This window comes from Megalobrama amblycephala, linkage group LG17, assembly GCF_018812025.1.
Source record: "Megalobrama amblycephala isolate DHTTF-2021 linkage group LG17, ASM1881202v1, whole genome shotgun sequence".
NCBI lineage: Eukaryota > Metazoa > Chordata > Actinopteri > Cypriniformes > Xenocyprididae > Megalobrama > Megalobrama amblycephala.
In genome coordinates this window covers 11,083,095-11,108,775 of record NC_063060.1, presented here as the reverse complement: position 1 = coordinate 11,108,775, position 25,681 = coordinate 11,083,095, and the positions used below count along the sequence as shown (strand labels likewise).

General features: G+C 36.0%; 1 protein-coding gene across 2 annotated transcripts; it reads right to left on the bottom strand.

Annotated features, from left to right (window-relative positions):
* Positions 1–581: 581 nt before the first annotated feature.
* Positions 582–25,681, bottom strand: atp1a2a (ATPase Na+/K+ transporting subunit alpha 2a). Of its 2 annotated transcripts, XM_048163090.1 has the most exons (24): positions 25,528–25,681; positions 20,809–20,904; positions 20,544–20,603; positions 19,279–19,482; positions 16,248–16,361; positions 15,050–15,184; positions 14,816–14,933; positions 14,227–14,495; positions 13,701–13,899; positions 12,827–12,936; positions 12,317–12,451; positions 12,118–12,197; positions 8,771–8,880; positions 8,476–8,651; positions 8,259–8,395; positions 7,957–8,107; positions 6,807–6,975; positions 6,516–6,670; positions 6,187–6,310; positions 5,545–5,690; positions 2,018–2,148; positions 1,819–1,920; positions 1,622–1,713; positions 582–1,241 (listed from the first exon to the last, which is right to left on the bottom strand). In XM_048163090.1, the coding sequence occupies exons 1-24, from the start codon at positions 25,537–25,539 to the stop codon at positions 1,213–1,215; spliced, it is 3,054 nt and encodes a 1,017-aa protein (XP_048019047.1). In that variant the 5' UTR covers positions 25,540–25,681; the 3' UTR covers positions 582–1,212. The 2 variants fall into 2 exon arrangements, with proteins under 2 accessions (XP_048019047.1, XP_048019048.1); XM_048163091.1 differs by lacking the exons at positions 12,827–12,936; positions 13,701–13,899; positions 14,227–14,495; ... (5 more) ...; positions 20,809–20,904; positions 25,528–25,681 and having other exon boundaries at positions 12,286–12,415.

Sequence of the window (25,681 nt, the reverse complement as noted above, 5' to 3'; positions counted from 1 at the left end):
GCACAAACAACATCTGCAAAGTTGCGAATGTAAAGGGAGATATTTTCTATTAAAGAATTTGCTGTTTTAGGACTACAACAAATGGCTGGTAGGGACTACAACGATCTTCTTCCCGGGTTAGTGACATCACTAACCCTAAAATTTAAATAATCCCTGCCCCCCAAGAACATACAACAAAGGGGGCGAGGCCATGTTGACGGCACATGTTAGTCGATGAGTTGAATCAACTCCACAGCATTTACAGAAATTTATCCACTAACCATTCAGAAATGTTCAGATGCATTCTAAAAGTTCTCTCCATCAGTGTCCGACTCCAGTTGTAAGGCTGCGTGAGATTCTGTTAAAGCTCCGCCCTCTTCTGGAAAGGGGGCCGGGAGTATCAGCTCATTTGCATTTAAAGGGACACACAAAAACGGCGTGTTTTTGCTCACAACCAAATAGGTGCAAAAAGCTGAAACTTCACAGACACATTCTGAGGACACCAGAGATTATCTTGTGATAAGGGGCATTATAGGTCCCCTTTAATTTGCATTCTCGTTTATATTTATAAAAGGTTTTAATAATAATAGTCAAGAATAAAGTTTTATTCAACCATTTAGATTTTTTATTTCATGTTCGAGTTGCACAGTGAATTATATTACAAAACAAAAGTCAAACACCTACAGATATTCACACAACTTTTTGTCGAATTGTATTTTTTTAATATTTCTTACAAGTATTTAAATAGAATCACAGAAGTATAATTAAAGCAGTATTATAGTACAATTCTAATACATTTGCATTAAATTAGCACCAACAAAATCATGAAGTTAGTACATTAAATGAAGTATTTGAATCATGTATGTACTATATTTCAAACACAAGTGAAAGCAAAGAAAATTAACTCTAAAAAGAAAGCCTATAACCAGCCTAAAAGTTATAAATTCACAGCAAAAAATCAATTCAGTAGAAATTTAATGATCCTGAACCCTAGCTGGCTATTAAATCATCAAATTATTGAGGTTAATGATACAGTATTCAGGATACATCATGTAAACAGATTATGCCAAGTGCATGTACACACACCCACATATGCACACACAGACACACACATTCAGTCTTACATGATAAATGTCACATGATTGTCTGATTCTTCATTTGTCTCATTACCTTTCTTTATATCTTTTACACACAGACACACCAACAGTCATGCACAAAGATTGCATATTCCTGTTAATAGTAGGTCTCTTTTTCCACCCAGCCTAAAAATAAAAGACAGAAAGAGCTAAATTAATTAACTGAGTTTAAAAAAAAAGCAGAATAAAGCTCTATTCACAAAGATTCAATTACTAGGCTCAACAGATTCTCTGTAATACTGCATTATTATTTCTTGAACCTTGAATTTAAATAGTAATATTGGCAAACATTCGCTGCACCATATGTAATATTTATCAGTTTAAGTAGTAAGGTTTTATTCATAAATAGAGTTTTTATTTGCCTAGTATTCCTACAGAATACATAATTTAAACAAGGAGACGACAAAGTATAGAAATAGTGCATTCACTTGAGAACAAATTTGGGTTACAAATGTGGGTTATTATGAAAGTTCTCAGAAATGTTCTTTGTAAACATCGGTGCTCACCTCCCGGATTCCTGCGCAGGATTAATTTACGGATCTCATCATACACAAAGATTAGCAGACTGTACGGGAAAGCACAGAACCACCACATAATCCTGCAAAAGAAATAGGAAAAGGAGAAAAGAAAAGGTGAGGAAAGGAGGAGCAAAAAAAAAAAAGCTCTTCTATGGAGTAGAAGTGTGTGTGTGTGTGTCCCTTACTTGAGTGGGTACATCCTCAGGGCAATGTCCATACCGGGGCAGTAGGACAGGAAGGCCGCTAGAGCCGTCTCAGCAAACAATCCGAAAATGAGAATCCTATTCCTATAAGAGCACAGGTCGGAGGATAGCATTTAACAGAGATGTATGCAAATATCACACCCCTAAATGCACTCACTCACACACACACACACACACTGACTTCATTCCCTGTTGGAAGACGGAGTTTCTGCGCGTCTTGCAGATGACGAGGTCAGCCCACTGCACCACGACTATGCTGACGAAGAACGAGGTGTGACAGGTGAATTCGATGACCTTACGCTGCTCATAAGTCTGAAACATACATATTTAAATAGATACATGATGAAATACATTTTAAATATAACACGTGTAAACATTCTGCACTTTTATTTTATATGATTCATCATGTTCTGTAATTGTTGTTATTAAAATAATATAAAAAAGTCCAATAATTTGCAATAATTTAGGCTTGTTATATGTTAAAAACTATGGCTTACAAATTAAATATTTTAATGGTAAATTATGCCATTAAACTATTATTATTTAAAGGATTGGTTCACTTCAGAATTAAAATTTCTTGATAATTTGCTCACCCCCATGTCATCCAAGATGTTCATGTATTGCTTTCTTCAGTCGAAAAGAAATTATGGTTTTTGAGGAAAACCTTCTAGCATTTTTCACTATATAGTGGACTTCAACAGGGTTCAACGGGTTGAAGGTCCAATATATATACACTGCCCTCCAAAAGTTTGGAAACACCCCTGGCAAAGTGTGGTTTTGGACGATATCCATAAATACTTATCATTTTTTTGGTGCAAATACATTAAAGTAACTTGACTTTATCACTGAAGACCAGCAATAATAATTTTCATTTTGATTACATAATAATGGCAATATATACATGTCAAAGTCAGACATGCCCCTTTGCCAGCTGTGATGCCTGGTTACTGGTTTAAACTTGGCCCAGGTTTGTAAAAGATCTTTGGGTCAGCACACCTTAATATCTTCAACAATTGATTGCCAATTAAGTTTAGAATACAATGAACCAATTAGAACCCAGTTTAGGTCAGATAGCTGCTAATGGTGGATATTTTGATGAATCGAAAATTAATTTTTTTTCTATGTATAAACTGTTTATATAATAAAATATGTTTTTGTAGTTTGTGTTGTCCCTTATCAATGCAAAATTATCACAAATTAAAAAGGATTTCACAAGACACAAGAAAAATTTGTGGTTAAAAGTATATAATTTTTTTTTATTATTATTCCTCGGCTAAGATCGTGTAGAGCCCTTTGAAGCTGCACTGAAACTGCAATCTGGACCTTCAGCCTGTTGAACCCTGTTGAAGTCCACTGTATGGAGAAAAATCCTGGAATGTTTTCCTCAAAAACCTTAATTTCTTTTTGACTGAAGAAAGAAAGACATGGACATCTTGGATGACATGGGGGTGAGTAAATTATCGGGAAATTTTAATTCTGAAGTGAACTAATCCTTTAAAAGATTCTTCCTTTATGTTGTTTTTACATTAATTTAGGAATTTGGTGTGTAAATTTATTTTATTTTATACAAATGTATCAAAATTAACTGCATGATTAATTGCACTTAAAGGATTAGTTCACTTTTAAATAAACTTTTGCTGATAATTTACTCACCCCCATGTCATCCAATATGTTCATGTCTTTCTTTCTTCAATTGAAAAGAAATTAAGGTTTTTGATGAAAACATTCCAGGATTTTTCTCCATATAATGGACTTCAATGGGCACCAAACTGTTCAAGGTCCAAATGGCTTTAAACGATACCAGACGATGAATAAGGGTCTTATCTAGCGAAACGATTGGTCATTAAAAAAAATAAAATAAAAAAGTTTAAGTTTTACAAGCACAAATTCTCACCTTGCTCTATTCTGTGATGCACGTTCGTGACGTCAGTCACGTCACGTAATACGCAATTACGTTGAAAAGGTCACGCTTGACGTAGGCGGAATTACAGAGTCGGTGTTTACAAGTTGAACGTGCAAATACTAAGTCAAACGGCGTTTACAAAAAAAAAGGTAAAACAACAATGTTGGATGATTTTGAACTTCGAGGAGTTTCTCGCCCTGCCCTACCCTTTTAAACCGGAATACACAGAGGAAGAAATTAGGCAGATGGAAGAGACTATTGCGGCGACACACACCTCTCAAGCATCGGGCAGAGGAAGATCTAACGAGACTTGGTGGTGCACATGTGGCAAATGCCAACCATTGCCAACAGAGGAAGAATCTCAATGCTGCCACAACTGGACCATTTCAATCCCGCCATTAGAATCAGTCGGTGAGTCCCTGTTCCCATCTCGCTGCATTACCGGACAAAATGGATTTCCACCATTAATGAGCAAAAGCGTTTTAAGGGGCTCGCACACCGGACGCGAAGATCAGCACCGCACCACGCTGCGCCACATCTTTAAAATTCGAACGCATTGTTTTCTATGAGTGTACGCACACCGGCGGCGGCATTCAGCGCCTGTCCGCGGCGCCTAGCTACGACTCAGGAAGTTGTTCAAAATCCTGCCACGCCACAGAGCACCATGTACATTGTTTTACATTAAATGTATATTATATTTCTCTCAAATCGTCGTTAATGTACATACTGACTTCACCCTGTGCTGCAAGATACACTTTTAGTTTAACAGCTTGAATAAAGTCTAAAAATGTATAATAAACGTAGCCTTTTCTTTCCTTTTGCTTTGTTGTGCCATTTTTCCATGTACACTAACCTCAGTGCGAAATATTAAAGCATAGGCATATGTAACGTTTCCCTGTTGATGTAAAACACTCCCATTGTGCAGCTCTTCTATCAGGAGTCGATTCAAAATTGAGCTCGCGCGTATATAATGTGCGCGGCTGGTGTGAGACACCAGAGACGCGGCGCCGAGCTTCGCGTCCGGTGTGCGACCCCCTTTAGAGGTGTTTTTGTTCTGATGGAGAAGGGTGTGACAGTCTAATGGCACTGACAACACAGTATGGATGAATCATTAGTTGTTTTACCTTTTTTGTAAAGGCGTTTGACTTAGTATTTGCACGTTCAACTTGTAAACGGTACTTCCACCTACATCAAGCGTGACCTTTTCAACGTAATTGAGTATTATGTGACGTCACGAACACACATTTGTGCTTTTAAAACTTAAACTTTTTATTATTATTTTTTTTTAAATGACCGATCGTTTCACTAGAGTCACTTATTCATCGTCTGGTATAGTCTAAAGCCCTTCGAAGCAGCACTGAAACTGTCATTTGGACCTTGAACCGTTTGGTACCCATTGAAGTCCATTATTAGGAGAAAAATCCTGGAATGTTTTAATCAAAAATCTTTATTTCTTTTCGACTGAAGAAAGAAAGACATGCACATCTTGGATGACATGGGGGTGAGTAAATTATCAGCAAAAGTTTATTTAAAAGTGATCTAATCCTTTAATCACATAAACCTGTGTGATTGTTTTATTTTTTTAATGTATATTTTAAAGAAATTAATATTTTTAAAGAATAAATTAATACTTTTAAATCAGCATATTAGAATGATTTCTGAAGGATCATGTGACACTGAAGACTGGAGTAATGCTGAAAATTCAGCTTTGCCATCACAGGAATGCAACCTTGGTGAGAAGAAGAGATTTCTTTCAAAAACATTTTAAAAATCTGTATTAATATCTGTTAAAAATCTGCGTTCACCCATTGCTGTCCATAGGTGTCCTCCAGGTCATTAACTGCACGATCATCCCAATCCAGTCGGATTCCCAGCAGTGTTCTAGGCAGAAAACCGTTCTCAGCCATGATCACAAAATAGGTGAAGAATCCTCCCAGTGCCTGTATCATACCTAAACACACACAAAAGATAAACAGATAAACACAAGTACACAAATGCATGTAATTACTTTTATCCCCGCAGAGCAAGAAAAGGTATTTTATTCACAATATTAATCAGAAGAATGAGGCACATTCACCCCCCTCAGATTTCAAAAGTGGTTTTTCAATGACACTAATGATGCAAAAACTATTTATTTCTTTAAAGAAATAAGTTGATTATTGAGGGTAAAAATATGCTCGCACCTACTACAAAGAAGAAACTACACTAAAACGACAATATCCTATATTACACATAAAATTAAGTACTTTTATTTGGTCTGTCTTATCTTGCCTAGGGCACAAAGTGAGCCCAGTGACACATCAAATAATAGGTGCATGATCACATCTGAGGTTCATTTGTTTGCACAAATATATTCTTCACAGACTACAAAGTTTACAATAATTGATTTATAAAGGCCATGTGTGTGCGTTTGCTGATATCTGTGTGCAAGTGCACTTGAGGCTGACCGATTTGTCCATAAGCCATGCTGATGAGTCTCTCATTCACCAGATTGTCAGTTTTGGGGTTTCGGGGCTGACGCTTCATAATGTCACTCTCTGCAGATTCGTAAGCTAGAGAGATTGCAGGGACCTGAGAAAGAGAGAGAGAGAGAGAGAGAGAGAGAGAAAATTATGACAGTAATGACAAAGATGCTCGTGTGTGTGTGTGTGTGTGTGTGTGTGTGTGTGTGTGTGCGTGTTTGAGATGGTCTGGTGCCTCAGGTTAGTATCACACTTGACAGGAATTGGAAGTAAGACTGAATGAATGCACACATGTGTGAGTGTGCATATCTCACCATGTCAGTGCCAAGGTCAATGCAGAGGATGGTGACAGTGCCCAGGGGCAGAGGCACACTGGCGATGATGAAAAGCAGGAAGGGTGTGATCTCCGGGATGTTACTGGTCAGCGTGTAAGCGATTGACTTCTTCAGGTTATCAAAGATAAGACGACCTAAAACAGTTTTGATTTAATTTAATAATTAATTTAATTTTTACATTAATGATTGTGTAAAACAGTCAGGCCAATAAAGCACTTCTGAAATTCAAAACATTAGAGATACTAATGCTTAATACTCCTTCTTTCTTACCCTCTTCCACTCCCGTAACAATTGAGGCAAAGTTGTCGTCCAGCAGGATCATGTCAGCCGCTTGCTTGGAAACGTCTGAGCCCGAGATTCCCATGGCAACACCAATGTCAGCCTTCTTCAGAGCAGGAGAGTCATTCACCCCATCACCTGTCACAGCCACTATAGCACCCTGCAGCCAGAGCCAGCCAATCAGAATCAGAGAAAAATACCAGTCAGCCAATCAGAGTTGGTGTCAAAAAGTCCGTCAGCCAGTCTGAATGAAGATATTCAAGGATTAGTTCACTTTCAAATTAAAATTTCCTGATAATTTACTCACTCTCATGTCATCCAAGATGTCCATGTCTTTCTTTCTTCAGTCAAAAAGAAATTAAGGTTTTTGATGAAAACATTCCAGGATTTTTCTCCATATAGTGGACTTCAGTGGGCACGGTTGAAGGTCAAAATTACAGTTTCAGTGCAGCTTCAAAGCTTCAGTAATACTGCTAAGTGTATTACTGCCCTCCACAGGTCAAAGTTTGAACTAATTGTTATATACTTGCACTAGTATATTGTATATGACAATTTAGTTCAAACTTTGACCTGTGGAGGGCAGTAATACACTTAGCAGTGTCTACACTGCTGGAATTCAAATAGAGAAGAAGAAGAGAGCTAGTTCAAGATGAATATTTATGATTAAAATGTATAAAATGTAATTTTTTTTTTTTAGAAAATGACAGATCGTTTTGCCAGATAAGACCCTTATTCCTCGTCTGGGATTGTTTAAAGCCCTTTGAAGCTGCACTGAAACTGTAATTTTGACCGTTTGGAGGCCATTGAAGTCCACTATATGGAGAAAAATCCTGGAATGTTTTCATCAAAAACCTTAATTTCTTTTTGACTGAAGAAAGAAAGACATGAACATCTTGGATGACATGGGGGTGAGTAAATTATCAGGAAATTTTAATTTTAAAGTTAACTAATCCTTTAAGTGTACACTAAAGTTAAAGGATTAAAAAATTTCAGGCGGCACCTTTAAGAAGTATCTGTTAAGATTAATGTAATGTAAATATAAAACATTCAGAGGTCTGATATTTCGGTCTAGCTTGCATTTGGTGAGATTTGTTGTGTAGGACCTCTAGTATGTGATATTTTAACATTCACACACACACACCTGTCTCTGGCAGCCCTCTACGATGATGAGTTTTTGTTGAGGTGAAGTGCGAGCAAACACAATCTCTGTGTGGTTCCTCAGAATATCATCCAGGTACTCAGCGCTCATGTCCTTCAAGTCTGAACCATGAATCACACAGGCCTTAGCGTCTCTGAAATGCACACACACACACACACACACACAGAACACTGCCCATTTTCGTTATCTGTGAAGAAGCAATATAAGCAGATAAAAACCCATTCAGATTTAGTTTACACACACATATGCACCCAGACTCTCAAACAAACACTCAACACACAAACCGTGGATTGACTTGGCTCAGTGGTATATTAAGTCTTTCAGCGATATCCTCCACAGTCTCGTTGCCCTCAGAGATGATGCCGACACCTTTAGCAATGGCTTTGGCAGTTATAGGATGGTCACCCGTTACCATGATAACCTGTAAAAATGGATTTCGGTCACTTTTGATCTTGGACACAAAACGCTGTAGATGAAAGAATGGAACCTAAAAATAGATACCTTAATGCCAGCAGAGCGGCATTTGCCCACTGCATCTGGCACAGCGGCTCGGGGCGGATCGATCATGGAGATTAATCCAAGGAAACAGAGCTGGTTGACTGGGAAATTCACATCTTCACTATCAAATGCAAAGCCCCTCGGAAACTGTGAGGGAGAGAGGAACAGGTGGCAGAACCCTGAAGGAGAGAGAGGGTAGAGAATTAAAACAGGAAGGAAGGAAGGAAGGGAAAAGGAAGGAAGGAAGTTAAGGAAGGAAATTAAGGAAAGAAGTTAAGGAAGGAAGTTGAGGACTTGCCCAAAACTCTCTCGCCTAGTCCGCCCAGCTCCATATACGCTCCCTGAAAAGCATCCCTCCAGTCATCGTCCATTGGGAGTTCCAGTCCGTTGATCATTATGGAACTGCACCTGGATGAACAATCAACCAATATTCACAGCTATTGATTAAAGATGAAAATGACTGTCAATAATCACAGATATTAATCACAGCTATGGAATTTTGATGGATCAACAATAATAGCAGCTAGAAGTCAAAAATAAGTTTTATGATGTATCATCAATAAATACAGTAAAAATCAATGAAAATTATTTTTAAAGGGGTCATGATATATGATATGATATATGATATGATACTTTATTGTCAGACAAGTCTGAAATCAACATCCAATAAACAGCAACATACACGATGCACACAATACAATCACAAAATTTCACACATTATACATTACACTCCGATAAACATTACATTACAACTTACATTTATATAAATATTTCTATTTTGTTTTATTAATTATTTTATATTTATATATGTTATTTTATATGTTCCATGAGGTTAACTTATAATGTTAATAAAGTTTTTGCACAAAACGAAAAATAACAACAACAACAAATATACTATTATTTTCTATCTTTATTTTGACCCTATCTCTGAAATTATAAATTTATAAGTCTTGTCAGTAAAAGGCTACTGTTGTGATTGGCTGAAGTCAAATGTAGTATCAATGCCCACTCGCTATAGAGGGTATGCACTGACGTCACCGTCGACCGTTGTCACCGTGGTTACGCCAACTGAGTCAAATTTCAAATTTATTTTTTTTTTTATATAGCGGCAAAAGACCGAGTGGCAGTATTGGTTTTCAGTGTGAATGCTGCGAAAAACACACAAAACACTTCCAAAATGGGAAAGACTGTACAAATAGCTTTGACACAAAATCTGAGGTATTTTTTTACAGACTGCTGAAAGCTACAGAAAAAAAGAAGCAAATAGGTCACTGCAGTTCACAGAAACAGCTGGACTCCAGGTAGAGAAACATGTTTTGCAGTTATCATTTTGTGTCAAAATGTTGGATTTTGGGGTAAAATCATACCCTTTATATTGTATTGTTATATATTGTGTTGACAACTCATCAATTAAATATTTATCATCTTATATTCTGCATAATTGTGTGTTTTTAAATAAACACTAACAAAAACTATACAAGTTTTAGGGCTGGATGATATGATGAAATATATAAAATTGATATAAGTGATCACTCCGGTTTAGACCTACATATATTGTATTTATATAAAGCATTCACAGGCCAATTTGCTTTGTGTATTTCCCCGGCTTCAAAATCAGGCACATATAGATGTCAGAAAAGACGATTCCTGGCTGCATGTCAATATCCATTGATTAGGTTTCTTTGACATGTCATAAGGAACACTTTCGAGTCCAGCCTTTAGTGTATTCGTTGTTTTACTCGTGTTTTCGCAGTTTCCCCTATCAAATCCAGTCATGCAGCAGGTTCTTTTGCCACTCAGTCCAGCTGAGGGAGAGCGTTCCGGTGGGAAAGTGATGTCTATGCATACCCTCTATTTGCCTTATTCACCTGGCGGCCATTTTGAAAACTCGAACGCCGTTGAGGGGTACACAAACCCGGAAGTTGGACTCCAATACAGTACTATCAATCAGTAGCAGCAATGGAAACTTTGTGGACTACGAATCTTGCCATTTTTACATATGATTTGACTGTTTATTTTAATAAATATTAAAAATATAAAGTGCATCGTAGCTGACATGTAGATGAACACTTTACAGTTGTTTTTATGGCTGTTAATTCTTCCCTTCAAATGTTATTGAGCATTAAACTATGGCATATTTATGTATGAGCATATATACAGTAGTGAAAAATAGCCATATTTACACGATTTGAGTTTATTTTAATAAATATTAAAAATATAAAAGGTGTGCATCATAGCTGACATGTAGATGAACACTTTACAGCTGGTTTTATGGCTGTTAATTCTTCCCTTCAAATGTTACTTGGGTAAAGTTGGTTTTATATTCGCACATTCGGACATCCGTATTCAATAGCCTTGTTAATCACACTACATTGGACATTCACAAGTAAATATGCCATTAAAACAATACTTGCCTATTTTGATCGACTGTGAAAAATGTTGTAAGTTGACAATCGTTGGTTGTCAATATCATGTCGCTGCTTAAAATTCGCAAACATTAATTTATTGCACATTTATTGGAAAGTCTGAATTTATCAGAAGTCCGAATGTGCGAATATAAAACCAACTTTACCCAAGTTCAAATGTTATTGAGCATTAAATTATGGCATATTTATGTATGAGCGTATATACAGTAGTGAAAAATAGCCATATTTACACATGATTTGACAGTTTATTTTAATAAATATTAAAAATATAAAAGGTGTGCATCATAGCTGACATGTAGATTAACACTTTACAGCTGGTTTTATGGCTGTTAATTATTCCCTTCAAATGTTATTGAAGTTAGAATCGTGCATACCAAAGTCGGATGTAACTTTAGAGGCAGTCCTTAAATTTGCGAATATCAAACGTCTGACGTCAAACCAACTTTATGCCAGTGACCAGGATGCCTTCTGATATTTTTTATCCACTCTTGACGTAGTCCCTTAAAACGGTGACAGGTTTGTCCTCTGTTGGATTTTTTCCTGTGTGACGAGCACTGGGGAACACAGCAGTGCCGCGCCATTGCCGCTAAAAGAAATCGCAACGCGAGAATTCCCGGAAGTGGTAGGTGTACCCCTCAAGCTCCTTAGAACGTTCGAGGTGAATAAGGCGAATTGAACGCAAGTAAGTGTTAAAATTATCCATATAAATCCATAATTTAAAGATAAAGCACTATTAAATCATTTACATTACACTGTGATGCTTGCATCTGGTGTAGGCAAATGTCAGCCGATAAGTGACTGAAAGCCAGTGGGCGGGGCCTATGGTGTGATGATGTATAACTTCATCAGTGTCTATTCTATATTCTATATCAGTGTCTATTTCATATTCGTCAGCGTCTTGCTCTGGAGGCAGTCATATGCAAATACATTTGCCCGTGTGATGTCACAAATCTCACAATATCCAAACGAGCCATTTTTGAAGCTTGCAAATAAATGCTTTGTTTATAACGAGGAGGATGTTTTAAACTATGGAACTTGCAGGATGTTTTAATGGTTAACTATAACAACACTGCGATAATCACAGATATTAAATGCAACTATTGATTCATGATGAATATTTACGCTATTATAAATCAATAAAAATTATGTTGTCTCATTATTAACACAGCTATTGATTCATCTTATTTGTATCACTGTATCAATGTCTGGTATTGATTACCTGTCCAGAATCCTCTCTGGAGCTCCTTTCATCACCAGCAGGTGTCCAGTGGGACTCTCCTCTATCTCGTGAATAGACAGCTGAGAGAGAGAGAGAGATGGGGATTATTTATTACTTCAATCAATAGCTGTATGACATCGACATGATTTGTTTCTATATGATCTTTACAGCTTTGGGTGTGTGTTTCCTGTAGGTGAACCTGGTATTTGTTAGTTGAGTTGAATGGGATTTCTGACACTTTACGGTTGTTCTCTCTGAGAGTCTGAACACTCCCAGATGAGAGCTCGACACACTTCAACAGAGCAGACTCTGACGCGTCACCTGCTGTGTCCCTCTGCGAACAGAGAAATTCACTGTCAAAAATCAAACAACAGAGCACAATCCCTTATCTTATTTAGGATTAATATTTGTGTTTAGCATATAAGTGTTACACAGAAATATCTTCAACGTACACTATTTTTGAAAACTTTGGGGATGTTAAGTTTTTTTTATGTTTTTGAAAGTAGTCTTTACTCAGCAAGACTGCATTTATTTGATCAAAAATACAGTAAAAACAGTAATATTGAGAAATAGTAGAAATCTTTTGTAAGTCTTTATTGTGTCTTTACAGTTTGTTCAATTGAATGCACCCTTGCTGAATAAAGGTATTAATTATTTTTTTTTTTTTTTATGACACCATTGAATGTTTGTGTATGTGTGTATGTGTTACCTTGCGCACAGGAATTTCCTCTTGTCCAGGTTTGAAGACAGCACGGTTACAAAGCCCTGCCACTCGAGACAGAGAGAACCAAGTGGGAGAACTTTTATCAAAGCAAGAACCTACACACACACAGAGAAACACAGGGGAAAGAAAAGATTTGTTAAAGCGTGCTCAAACAGATATATGAACAGATCAAGAGGAGAATTATCCCTTTAAATGTTCAAGATATCAAAAACACTGCCATTTAGCAAATACTTTTCATCTAAAGTGACCTATACATATGCTAATTACAGGGACGTTATGCTTAACGTATTATGGTACATTATTATAAGTGCCTTGCTCAAGGACACAATGTGATCAGAAATGAAGATTTTTACATTGTGTCCTACGCTCAGGCGAGTTTTCATCAAAAACATTTCTTTCTGCCTGTACTGAAAGTGAATATGCTGTGGGTGCTGACGCAACCAGTCAAATCAAATTGGCAACAGATCTATGTGAAGAACATACTGAATATGTAGTCGTTATTCACTGAAATTCTTCATCTCCAATGAGCTGAATTGGATTGATTTGGGAATTTGAACTCTAGAACCCAACTCAGTCCAATTCATGAACTAATCATTCATACTGGTTTTATGAACTACATTAACTGATTCATTGACAAGATCTGACTCAAAAAAAAAAGATTAGTTCACAAATTGGGAATCACTAGCATACTCTCATTAAAAATGCTAATAAAAGCTAGAGCCGAAGTTTTTCAGTGAACAATGACTTGAAATAAATTGTATGAATTTGGTGTTTTTTGTCATTTTGGAGCATTATTTTAGACCCAATGTCACCTAACAATGTTCACTTGTTTGGTCTGTGGACCTCAAAGCACGCTAACCTGATTGGTCCTCGGTGGTGTCAGCCTCGTGGATCTGGTTGTCAAACCACATGTGAGCTACAGTCATTCGGTTCTGAGTGAGGGTTCCAGTTTTATCCGAGCAGATGGTGGAGGTGGAACCCAGAGTCTCCACGGCTTCTAGATTCTTCACCAGACAGTTTTTGCGAGCCATACGCTTAGCAGTCAGAGTCAAACAAACCTGAGAGAGATTGGATGGAGTTAAAGGAGAAGGTCTACAAGATGACAATGTTTTATGGTCTTTATGCCTTATGATCCTTCAGAAATCATTCTAATATGCTGATTTGCTGCTCAAGAAACATTTCTTATTCTTATCCATGCTGAAAATAGCTGTGCTTCTAAATATTTCTGTGGAAAACTGTGATGCATTTTTCCAAGATTCTTTGATGAGTAGAAAGATCAAAAGAACAGCATTTGTTTGAAATAGAAATCTTTTGTAGCATTTACATGTCTGACCCCAAACCTTGGAACGGCAGTTCATATGAATGTTACAATATGTGTGGCTCACCGTGACAGTAGCCAGCAGTCCCTCGGGGACGTTGGCAACAATGATGCCAATAAGGAAGATGACGGCTTCCAACCAAGAGTAGCCCAAAATGAGGGACAGGATGAAGAACGACACGCCCAGGAAGATGGCCACGCCTGTGATGATTTGAATGAAGTGCTCGATCTCCATGTTGATGGGTGTCTGACCCACCTCCAGACCGGACGCCAAAGTCGCAATGCGGCCCATCACTGTACGATCACCTGTATTGATCACTATGCCGTGGGCTGTACCTGAACATAGACACAAATTAACCAAGTAATGTGTGAAAGTAAGAAAAAGGAGTGTTGATTGAATTAATTAATCAAAAATGTAATGAAATAATCAAAAATTGAATGTGTGTGAGGAATAAACAATTGAATGAACAAGTGATTAAATCAAATAATAATGCCTGAGTGAATAAATGCAGAAAGGAATGAATAAATGAGTAAGTAATGAAAAATTTATGAGCAAATGAATAAACAAACAAATGAACAAACGAACACAATAATGACAATTTTAGCGAATGAATGAATGGATGTATGAATGAATAAATAATGAATGAAGATCTGACCCTCAACACAGTTGGTGGAGAAGAAGCTGATGTTTCTGGTCTCTAGGGGGTTTTCATGAGTGAACTCTGGAGAACGTGTCTGAGGTTCTGACTCTCCAGTTAGAGATGAGTTATCCACCTAAGAAAGGCAGACATGATGTTTTCAATCTGATCTCAGGCTTCTCACTAAGGCTATAGACTGATAAACAAAGAGATCTGAGATATTTCCATTAACATCACTCGCCCTCTCTCTACCTTGCAGCCACTGGAAGAGACGATACGAAGGTCTGCTGGGATTCTGTCTCCACCCTTGATCTCCACCAGGTCTCCCTGAACCACTTCCTCTGCATTAATCTGAAATTTCTCCCCTTCACGGATCACCAGAGCTTGCTGAAAGAAAGTCAATTGCAAAGTTCCTCAAACATTATGATGCAGAAAAACAATTTGTTTAGGTAGCTAGCAGCAAGTATATCAGAACAGAGTTTGCAATACTGTATGCAACTTACACTATCAATTATTGACGTTTATGTGTGTGTGTGTGTGTGTGTGTGTGTGTGTGTGTGTGTGTGTGTGTGTGTGTGTGTGTGTGTGTGTGTGCATGTGTTTATATTACATTGTGGGGACCAAACCTGAGATCACCTACATTGTGGGGACCAGTCCCACAATGTAAATGGATTTATAAACATACTAAATGATGTTTTTTTTAAAAATGTAAAAATGCAAAATGTTTCCTGTGATGGGTAGGTTTAGGGGCAGGGGCAGTGTAGGGGGATAGAATGTACAGTTTGTTCAGTGTAAAATGCATTACGCCTATGGAAAGTCCCCACAATTCACAAAAACCTAACATGTGTGTATGTGTGTTTTGGGCACCTATGTGTGGTTTTTCTACCATATTGACTTAAATGACCATTTTAGTCTATTGTGCTTTCTTTTATTTTACCTTTTATACTGCATTCAATTTAAAAAATTTCTTTTTAATTACTAAATTTAATTAATTTTTTTGTCTCAGTTTGTTATTTGGCTTAATGATTGTGTAAAAACAAGAAAGAACTTTTGCAAAAGTAAGAAAAAAAAATCTTATTGTGCCCTATCTTTTATATTTGCTCTATGTTTCTTTGCTTTACTTCATATTTTTTTTTCCTGTATTGCCTATTCCTGTACTGTATAAACTGTGGAAATATTGTAACCAACATGCCAACAAAGCAAACTCTGAAAGAGGGGGTGGCGGGATGGCATGTGGTTCCTTTCATAAGTTAAGAAGGATTTACATACATTTATATAAATCATACATTGAGCTTTTCAATGTTAAAAGGGATTTACATGGATTTATGTAAATTATATAAAATATTGCTCATAATGGTTTCCGTTTGGGATTTGGTATTATTTCCATTTACATGCATTCTTTTTGCAGACATTTTTATCCAAAGCAATCTCCTGCTCTTATCACACTGACCTGAGGCACCATGTTTTTGAAAGAGTCCATGATCCGGGAGCTTTTGGCTTCTTGATAATATGAGAAGCAGCCTGTTATGATGACCACAGCAGACAGAACCACACCCAGATACAGCTGCAATAGAGAGATGGAAACAGGTCAAGGGTCAGGGGGTTCAAAACTATTACCAATAATGTTTAAGCCAAGACTCTACCACTCTTTTTCCATATGCTATAGATAAAAAAAAAAAAACACACCAACTGGTATACAAGCAGACAGTATTATGAAGAGCTATTGACATCTTTCAGTTTGTAAAATTTATGCTGCCATTTCTGCACTCTAAAAAATAATGTGTTGGCTCAGTTTGCATCAGTTTTTTTGAATTATGACAACTTTGAGTGAATTTGCGTTCAACCAACAAGCTACATTGAGTTAGAGATACTTAATAATTAAATACATAAATAAAGTTGCTTACTCTAAATAATTAAGTCGCTCCAAATACCAGAGTTGTAGCCCTGGAACAATCTTATTTATTTCAGTTCAAATCAACAGCTATCATAGCACATGCTAACATAACTTATTTAACATGTATAACATTGCTTATAGAGTCAGTGTTGTGTTTAGCTTCAAGTATATACTAATGTACAAAACTTTATTACAGAAACACTTTTAAATGTCAGACATAACAGCATTAAACACTAACAGGTCTTTGCCTTCACTAAAAACAAATAAATCAACACTTAATTTCAACATTTATTTTCCTTATCTAGTCCTATGCTAAGCATGGGAACTAGAAAACCATTGCCCAATTTCCAAATTTCATTAAGTCACTACAACCTAATTAAAAAAAAAAGCCAATTAACATAGACATTTTATTATAAATTACAGATGACATTAAGTTGATGTAATTATCAACATTATTATGTCAACACAATGTTTGCAACTTAAAAGGGTTAATTAAAACAATAAATTCGAATTTATAACTCGCAACCATGCATTTTGTTTTAAGTTGTGGTAACAGGTTGCCTGAATTACTTTTTAGAGTCTGGGGTCTTTACTGAAATGCACTTGGCAACTTTAGTGACCAATGTATGAAAACTGTCACCATCTCACTCTTTGCAAAGCTTTCTTAGGGAGTTTCAATATAGAGATATGCCCACCAGTAACAAAAGTTACCATATTTTAACCATCTTTAAATGAACAATAGACTTAAACACTGCAAAAAAAAAAAGCTCAGTTAGACCATTTTAAATATATACACACCTTTTCATAACCCTAAAACAAAACAGTTTAGAATGGGAAACGTGCAAAAATCATGGTGTAAAAGTGCAAACACAGTTAAATGACCCTTAACGTCACATTTTCATTTATCGCTGACCCTAAACTGTCCCACAAGCAGCTGGGAGCTCAGTCTACAAACTGGGACTCATTCATCATACTGGATATGGGACACCAGAGCTAAAAGCAATGTATCCACCTCAGTCGCCAAAAATGTAAACTGCAGGTTTTAATTCCCCTCTAGTGGAGTGAGGCCAATTTTACTAATTTTTGTGATTCCATGTTTTAATCAGCTTAAAAACGGATTTTAGAAAACTTAGAAGAGATTTGTAAAAAAAAAAAAAAAAAAAAAAGGACCTTGCACAGGTATTAGAGATAAATATGGGTACTTTCACTACTTATTATGAATCATATTATTTTAAAAATTGTATTAAGTGTTACCACCATCTTTTCATAATGAGGCTTCATTTGGATTTGTGCAATGTGTAAGTGTAATTTTTAAATATTAATTATTTCCCAACTAGTTGAAGAATTGTTTTGAAATACACAAATGTTACTCTATAGCGTGTCACCAACAATAAGCTTAAATAACATTTAGACAAATTCCCAGATTTAAACCTGCACCAGATTTAAACATGTGCCTCTTACAGGAACAAAAGTCACTGTGTCTGGAACAGGCCATGCCTCTCACAACAACTTTCAGTCTTATTGGCTGCTTCATCCACCTTATTTTGCAACGTGGAAGTCAGCTATTTTTTGTGAATGTGCAAGACTTCTGATTCATTATACATTATATATCACTCTAAAAAAATGCTGTTGCTGCTGCTGCTGCAAAAAAAAAAAAAAAAAAAAAATTACTGTTAAAAAATTTGATTTTCCATTGAAACAGTAATATACCATAAAAACAATTAATTCTGGGTCATTTTATTTGTCGTTTTCGAGAAAGTAACCTATACGCTTCTTTCTCGAAAACGACAAATAAAATTACCCAGAATTACCTGTTTTTACGGTATATTACTGTTTCAATGGAAAACGGTATTTTACCATGTAAATTTGTTTAGGTTTTTTTTTTTTTTTCCCAGCTGTAAATTGACTGTAGTGTGGGTAAATAACTAGAAGAAAAACAGTGCAGTAAACGGTAAAACGCGCTACAAACCAGTGTGTTTATAATTACTTACGACAATACATTCAAATAATACGGTAAGAAATAGAGTGGTGGAGGTTTGATGTCAGAACCCAGAAGACCAATTCGCTGCTGGTTCCTTTGAGATTTTCCTATAGAGTTTTGTAATGGGGTTTTTCGATTTGTGTGTAAAATTTTGTTGTACAATGTAAATTACACAACACCCATAGCGAAAAAGCAAATTTTGAAGCAGTTGTGTTTATTTTTAAAAATTTATGTTTTTTTATAATAACTACATAAGACAACTTAGGGTATGAGTGTGTGCAGTGTATGTAGAACAAAACAACAAAGTATTGTCAAGTCATGTTTACCCCAGGCTTTATTTTACTCATGAATTGAAAAACCCCCTTATGAAATCCCATAGGAAAATCTCGAAGGAATCAGCAGCGAATTATTCTGACATCATACCTGCACCATTAGTTTGCAACATCAAGCAGCATAACAAGCTGTTTTATACAGATAAAAAATAACTGAAAGCGAACGACACCAGAAGCCAGACATAACCGATTTACAAATGGCTGCACATGCCTATTTAAAAATAAGTTGGATAAGCCCTCTTATTCCCATTGGCTGGATATTAAGTGCACTCACATTGTCATTGACAGGCTCATCCTCGGTGGCCGCCTGAATACTGTAGGCAAGAAAGCAGAGGATGGCACCGATCCAGAGCAGGATGGAGAATCCGCCGAACAGCTGCTTACAGAACTTCACCCACTCTGGTGTGGTGGGCGGCGGGGTCAGTGCATTTGGACCGTCGCGGGCCAGAATTTCCATCGCTCTCTTATGGGTCAGACCCTGGTGGGATAGAGACAAAGTTCTATTCAAGATTCCCTGCAGCAACTCACTACTAAAAAATACAGCTTAAACCAGTAAATTGGTTTACTTAAAGGTGCTCTAAGCGATCCTGGGTGGAGTAACTTCCTGTTGACGTTCGAAGTGTTGTCAAACAAAACAGAGGCTAGCTAGACCCTCCCTCCTCCTCCTCCTCCTCCCCTCCCCTCCGTGCTTCCTGAAACGGTCATGAACGCGCATTTAAAATCATTCTTGTCGGTTATTGGCTGGAGCATGTTTATTATGATTCGTGGTCCAGACTGCACCAGTTTGTTTTTATTGCCATTTTTGGAGCTTACGGCGACTACAGAGACCGCGGTTTTTTACAGTGTGTTCAGGGGAAGGGCAGCTAGCGGATAGTGAGGAGATGTTTGCTGTATGTGACAAAAAATGTTTTGGCCTAAAAACGTGTGACATCGCTTAGAGCACCTTTAACTTAGGTGGCCACCAGTATGGTGGTTTCAGGCACATGTCAGCAGGTCAAGCTTAGAGACCAGGGCAGCTTTTCCCAAAAGCATTGTACGTCCAAGTCAATTGTAGAGAATTGGTTTCTGCAATCTACTTGGGCTTACAATGCTTTTGGGAACTGCAGTCATATAATGCTTTTAAAGTGAAATGCAGTCCATGTGAACTAGTTTATATAATAATTAGTTATACAGCACATTTAAAGTGAGCTTTTCAAGGCGCTTACACAGAAAACAGGAAAACAATGTGTGGATACTTGCTAGATCAGCTAAGACAAGCTTAAACCAGAAAACTACGCTGGTTCAAAAGGCAAACTCCAGAAATTGGATAAATGCTATCTAAAATTTCAGAAAATGGCTCAAAATGTTATATTTATTTAGCTAAAGCTGTTTTTTCCCAATTGATATCACTAAATAATATCTTGCTATATAATCCAAAGCCTTGTTTAGTTGGTTGTGGATATGCTGCTTCAATGTGCCGGTGGGTAAAATGTCATCACGATCTGAAAAATATCCGATTCATTATTGCAAATGTCGAGGGTGAAAGTTAAGATGACTCACTCTGGCAAGGTCAACTCCATAACGAGTGCTGAGCTCATCGAGAGACAGCTTATGATCATCCTGTAGAAACACGCACAAGAGCATCAGATATAATACAACATTCCATGTTTGCCAATTAGTTGAAACATCAAAATGTATCACATTCTTTTAGAAACAATTTCATTGTTTGATTTTTAAATTATTCTCTTATAGTCTCTCACCTGCTTGCTCACACTCTCTCTCCCTTTTTTCATGTATGCCTGAATACAAAATAATAACTTCTTACCAGTGACACCTCTTTCTTCAGCTCATCTAAATCTTTATCTTTCTTCTTTCTCTTTCCTCCCATTGGAGTAGCCTCAGGGCTGCTTTCATGTCCGTACTGAGACACAGAGAGAGAGAGAGGAAGGAAAGGAATATTACCCAGAGAATAAATTATAGTACTTTCATAGATTATGAGATTTCTCAGTTATGCTTCATTCATTTATCAGTCCTTAAATGTAAAAATAGATTTATAGATTAATAGATTTATTAATAGATTTAATAAATATAATAATAATAAGAAGAAATGTTTCTTGAGCATCAAATCAGCATATTAGAATGATTTCTGAAGGATCATGTGACACTGAAGATTTAAGTAATGATGCTGTAAATTCAGCTTTGTCATTACAGGAATAAATTTTATTTTTTTAAATATATTAACATAGAAAATAAGCAGGCTAATTCAAATTGTAATAATATTTTACAATATTACTGTTTTTTACTGTATTTTTGATCAAATAAATATTGCCTTGTTAAGCATAAGAGACTTCTTTCAAAAAATGTAGACCATTAAAAATCCTACAAATCCCAAAGGTTACATATACATTACATATACAGTGTTGGGTAAGTTTTTCTAAACAAAATTAATTACTAACTACTAATTACACCTTAACCGGTGTAATTAGATTACTGTACTAATTACTCTCTCCAAAATGTATTGGATTACTTATTACTAATTACTTTCTAAATCCCATATCAGCGTCAACCAGTTGAACAATACAAGGACATGAAACTGCCTTTTTCTTTCAAATAAACAATATACAATTGCATAAATTATTCATGAACTGACCAGTGTGTTAAAGTGTTTAAAGGAAGAAGGTTACATTAAAAACATACATTTTAACATTAGTTGGAACATTGAATTTTGATGCGAAGCGATGCATTTGTGTAAGAAAAATATCCATATTTAACAAGTTATAAAGTTAATATCTAGTTTACGCCAGACTGCCTTCCGTATTCAACTTACGAAGAAAATGTAAAACTCTCACAGTTCAAAACGCTTATGCTACGTCAAATTATACTTATTCAAATTATGAAAAAAGCATTAGCCTACTGACTAGACGTCAGTTACAGTTACTTGAATATGGAAGGCGTTGTGGCGGAAGCTAGATATTTTTGGGGTTGGGTATTGACACAATTTTCATGATTCGATTCAATTTCTGTTCACATGCTTATGATTCGATTCGATGTCGATTATTTTTGGATGTATATCAGATGCATGGCACATTTTCTAGAGGAAAAAAAAATCTCAACTAATGCTATAAACTACACATGGGAGTCAGTTGGTACTACATTACTATAATATTGAAGATTAAAATTGAACCTATATACAAACACTTAAATTACACTCAATGTTTTTTAATAACAAATAAGGTTTACAATTAGGCTACATAATCATATTTCTACTCCAATTCGTTTTTCTGAAATATAAACATTTAAATTGTGACTGTCATAACGGATTTATTCAAACATGCAATAAATATTGAAGAACATTAATAAATTATAATGAATATGTAGGCTAACGGTGCATAGCTATATTTATCAGAATGCTTTCTAGAGTTCATTTTTCTAGCTGACTAATGAGTTTATGGTCACTGAATATGTTTTTCTGAGGTAAATGTGACGTTACGTGACATTGTTTACAAGCTGTTTTATTGACCTCTTTCCGAGGTTGAAACACCGATTGAGCTATTACACGAGACATGATACGGATTTCGGTTTTCGGAGCAAGTTGTACTGTATCTTTTAACATACCTTCAGATGTTTATTCATGTTTATTTCACGCTGTAACTGGTATTAAAGCGGAGAGGATAAGTTCACATGTGCTCCGTGCTGCCGCTTCTCTTTAAAGGGTTAGTTCACCCAAAAATGAAAATTCTGTCATTTATTACTTACCCTCATGCCGTTCCACACCCGTTAATCTTTGGAACACAAATTAACATATTTTAGTTGAAATCCGATGGCTCCGTGAAGCCTCCATAGGGAGCAATGACACTTCCTCTCTCAAGATCCATAAAGGTACTAAAAACATATTTAAATCGGTTCATGTGAGTACAGTGATTCAATATTAATATTATAAAGCGACGAGAATATTTTTGGAGCGCCAAAATAAAACAAAATAACAACTTATTTCGTGATGGCCGATTTCAAAACACTGCTTCAGGAAGATTCGGAGCGTTATGAATCAGTGTATCGAATCATGATTCAGATCGCGTGTCAAACTGCCAACGGCTGAAATCACGTGACTTTGGCGCTCCGAACAGCAGATTCGATACACTGATTCATAATGCTCCGAATCTTCCTGAAGCAGTGTTTCGAAATCGGCCATCACTAAATAAGTCGTTATTTTGTTTTGTTTTTTTGGCGCTCCAAAAATATTCTCGTCACTTTATAATATTAATATTGAACCACTGTACTCACATGAACTGATTTAAATATGTTTTTAGTACATTAATGGATCTTGAGAGAGGAAATGTCATTGCTCCCTATGGAGGCCTCACGGAGCCATCGGATTTCAACTAAAATATCTTAATTTGTGTTCCAAAGATTAACGAAGGTCTTACGGGTGTGGAACGGCATGAGGGTGAGTAATAAATGACAGAATTTTCATTTTTGGGTTAACTAACCCTTTAACTCGCCACATTTAACAGCGCCAAAACTGTATTTATTTTTTAATTTCATAATAAGATGGACGTGATTTGAAATCTGAGACTTTGCTTCATATCAAAAGTAACAAATCACAAAGATTATTGTGATTTATTGGACGGGAGGCTACATGTTCTGTTCATTCATCAACACAAACACATCGCTTTGCTTCAGAAGGCCTTTATTAACCCCGGGAGCCGATGGATGCACTTTCTTGAGCTTCATACTCATTGGTCCAATTCACTGCCATTATAAAGCTTGGATGCGTCAGGATATTTATTAATATAATGCTGATTGTGTTCATCAGAAAGAAGAAAGTCATATACATCTAGGATGGCTTGAGGGTGAGTAAAGTTTGGGGTCATTTTCATTTTAAAGTGAACTAATACTTTATGCAATTACATAAGAAGTAACTAATTAAATTACAGAAAAAATTAACAGTAATTAATTACTGTACTTTTTCAAGGGAGAAATAATTAAATTACAGCAATTATATTAATTACACCCAACACTGGATATGCACACACATTTAGTGAAGAAATACCAATTAAGAAATAATGTATACATATTGCTATCTAATGGAAACAAGTACACTATAAATAAGTGATTTCATTAGAGAATTTTCTTTCCTAAGGGTATTCACATCATGCTGGCACATATTTGTTAATTAGTCAGCTGAACATTCATAAATGAACCATCATTTTTACCCTAAACTCTTGCTCTGTATAAACCCAGTCACAGTTACGTCTTTAAACCTACATACGACAAACTATATGAAACTACGACAGGTCTTTGACAGTGTTATCAAACACGTGAGTGTGCTTGAGCATGTCAGTTCATCTAATGTACTGTGTGCTCGTCTTTGGCAGGAAATGTGTGCTGTGTGCTGACACACTAGGAACACGGTGTCATGGAAATCACCTGGTCCTGTCACTCTCACTCAGCTGTGACTGTATGTGTGTGAGTGCCTGACACTTGTACAGACAGATCAGTATGTGGAACAGACAGAAGATCATTCATTACACCTTAACTCTGACCTCGTTTCTGAATTAATTCATAATAATACCAATCAAAAGTAAACCAGCATAATCCTTTATAACTCTCAACCTCATTATGAGCAAAAACAGCTTAAAGACAGCATCACATCAGTAAAATAATGTTCAGATAATCACACGCATTTCAGATATCACAAACCTTATTATTTCACAAACATTATAAATTAGATGCAGCTTCCACAGCGAATCTCACGAAAACTGTCAAGAAATGTCAGGTCATATTTTTCACCACAAATTTAGAAAAAAAAAATTATATAGAAAACAAACCTATTTTCAGAACCATTAAAATTTTTGCATTGTGACATTTTTATGACACTTATAAACTCATTCTCCTTCCTCAAATCACAGCTTTCATTCTCTTTACAGCAGTGTGACGAGCATTTTTTATTATATTATATTTATTAAATTACAAATTACATTTGTTATTTAATTAAATATGTTAAATATTTATTATTATTATATATTTTTTATATTGTTATTAAAAGTACATTTGTAGAGCATACTTGTAAGTAAACATCATGGTATCATTTGTTTTACTGAATTTAATTCCTTCTGATTTCAACTTTTTTTTTTTACTACATTAAGAATTATACTTTTTTGCATTACAGTAATACGGATTTGGGGAGGAAATTGAAAATAAGATCATAATGTGAATAATACTAATTATTTATTATATAATTTATTTTATTTTATTAATGCAAATTCATACATTTTATTTTTTCTTTCGATTTTGTTGTGACATATCACCCCTACATTTCTTTGTGACATTTACCCTACATCTCCTTTTTCTAATTCACATATCAGACACAAACATATTCCTACATAATCTTTCTGTACTCATAAGAAATGCATGTGATACTAAACCAATACATTATTTAAGGGTGCATGACACTTACAACAATCTGTGAGAGAAAGAAAAAAAGCTAGCAAGAGAAAAGGACAGACAGAATAATTTATGAAGCACCACAGAAAGACACACTCACCCCTTTTCCCATGTTCGTTGATAATGAACTGATGCCCAGATTTCTCCCACTCTCCCCTCACACGTGTGGAAGACACTGGTGGCTTTTTTTGGAGGTAACATACCCCCTTTCTCCACCTGATAACACACACACACACACACACACACACACACAC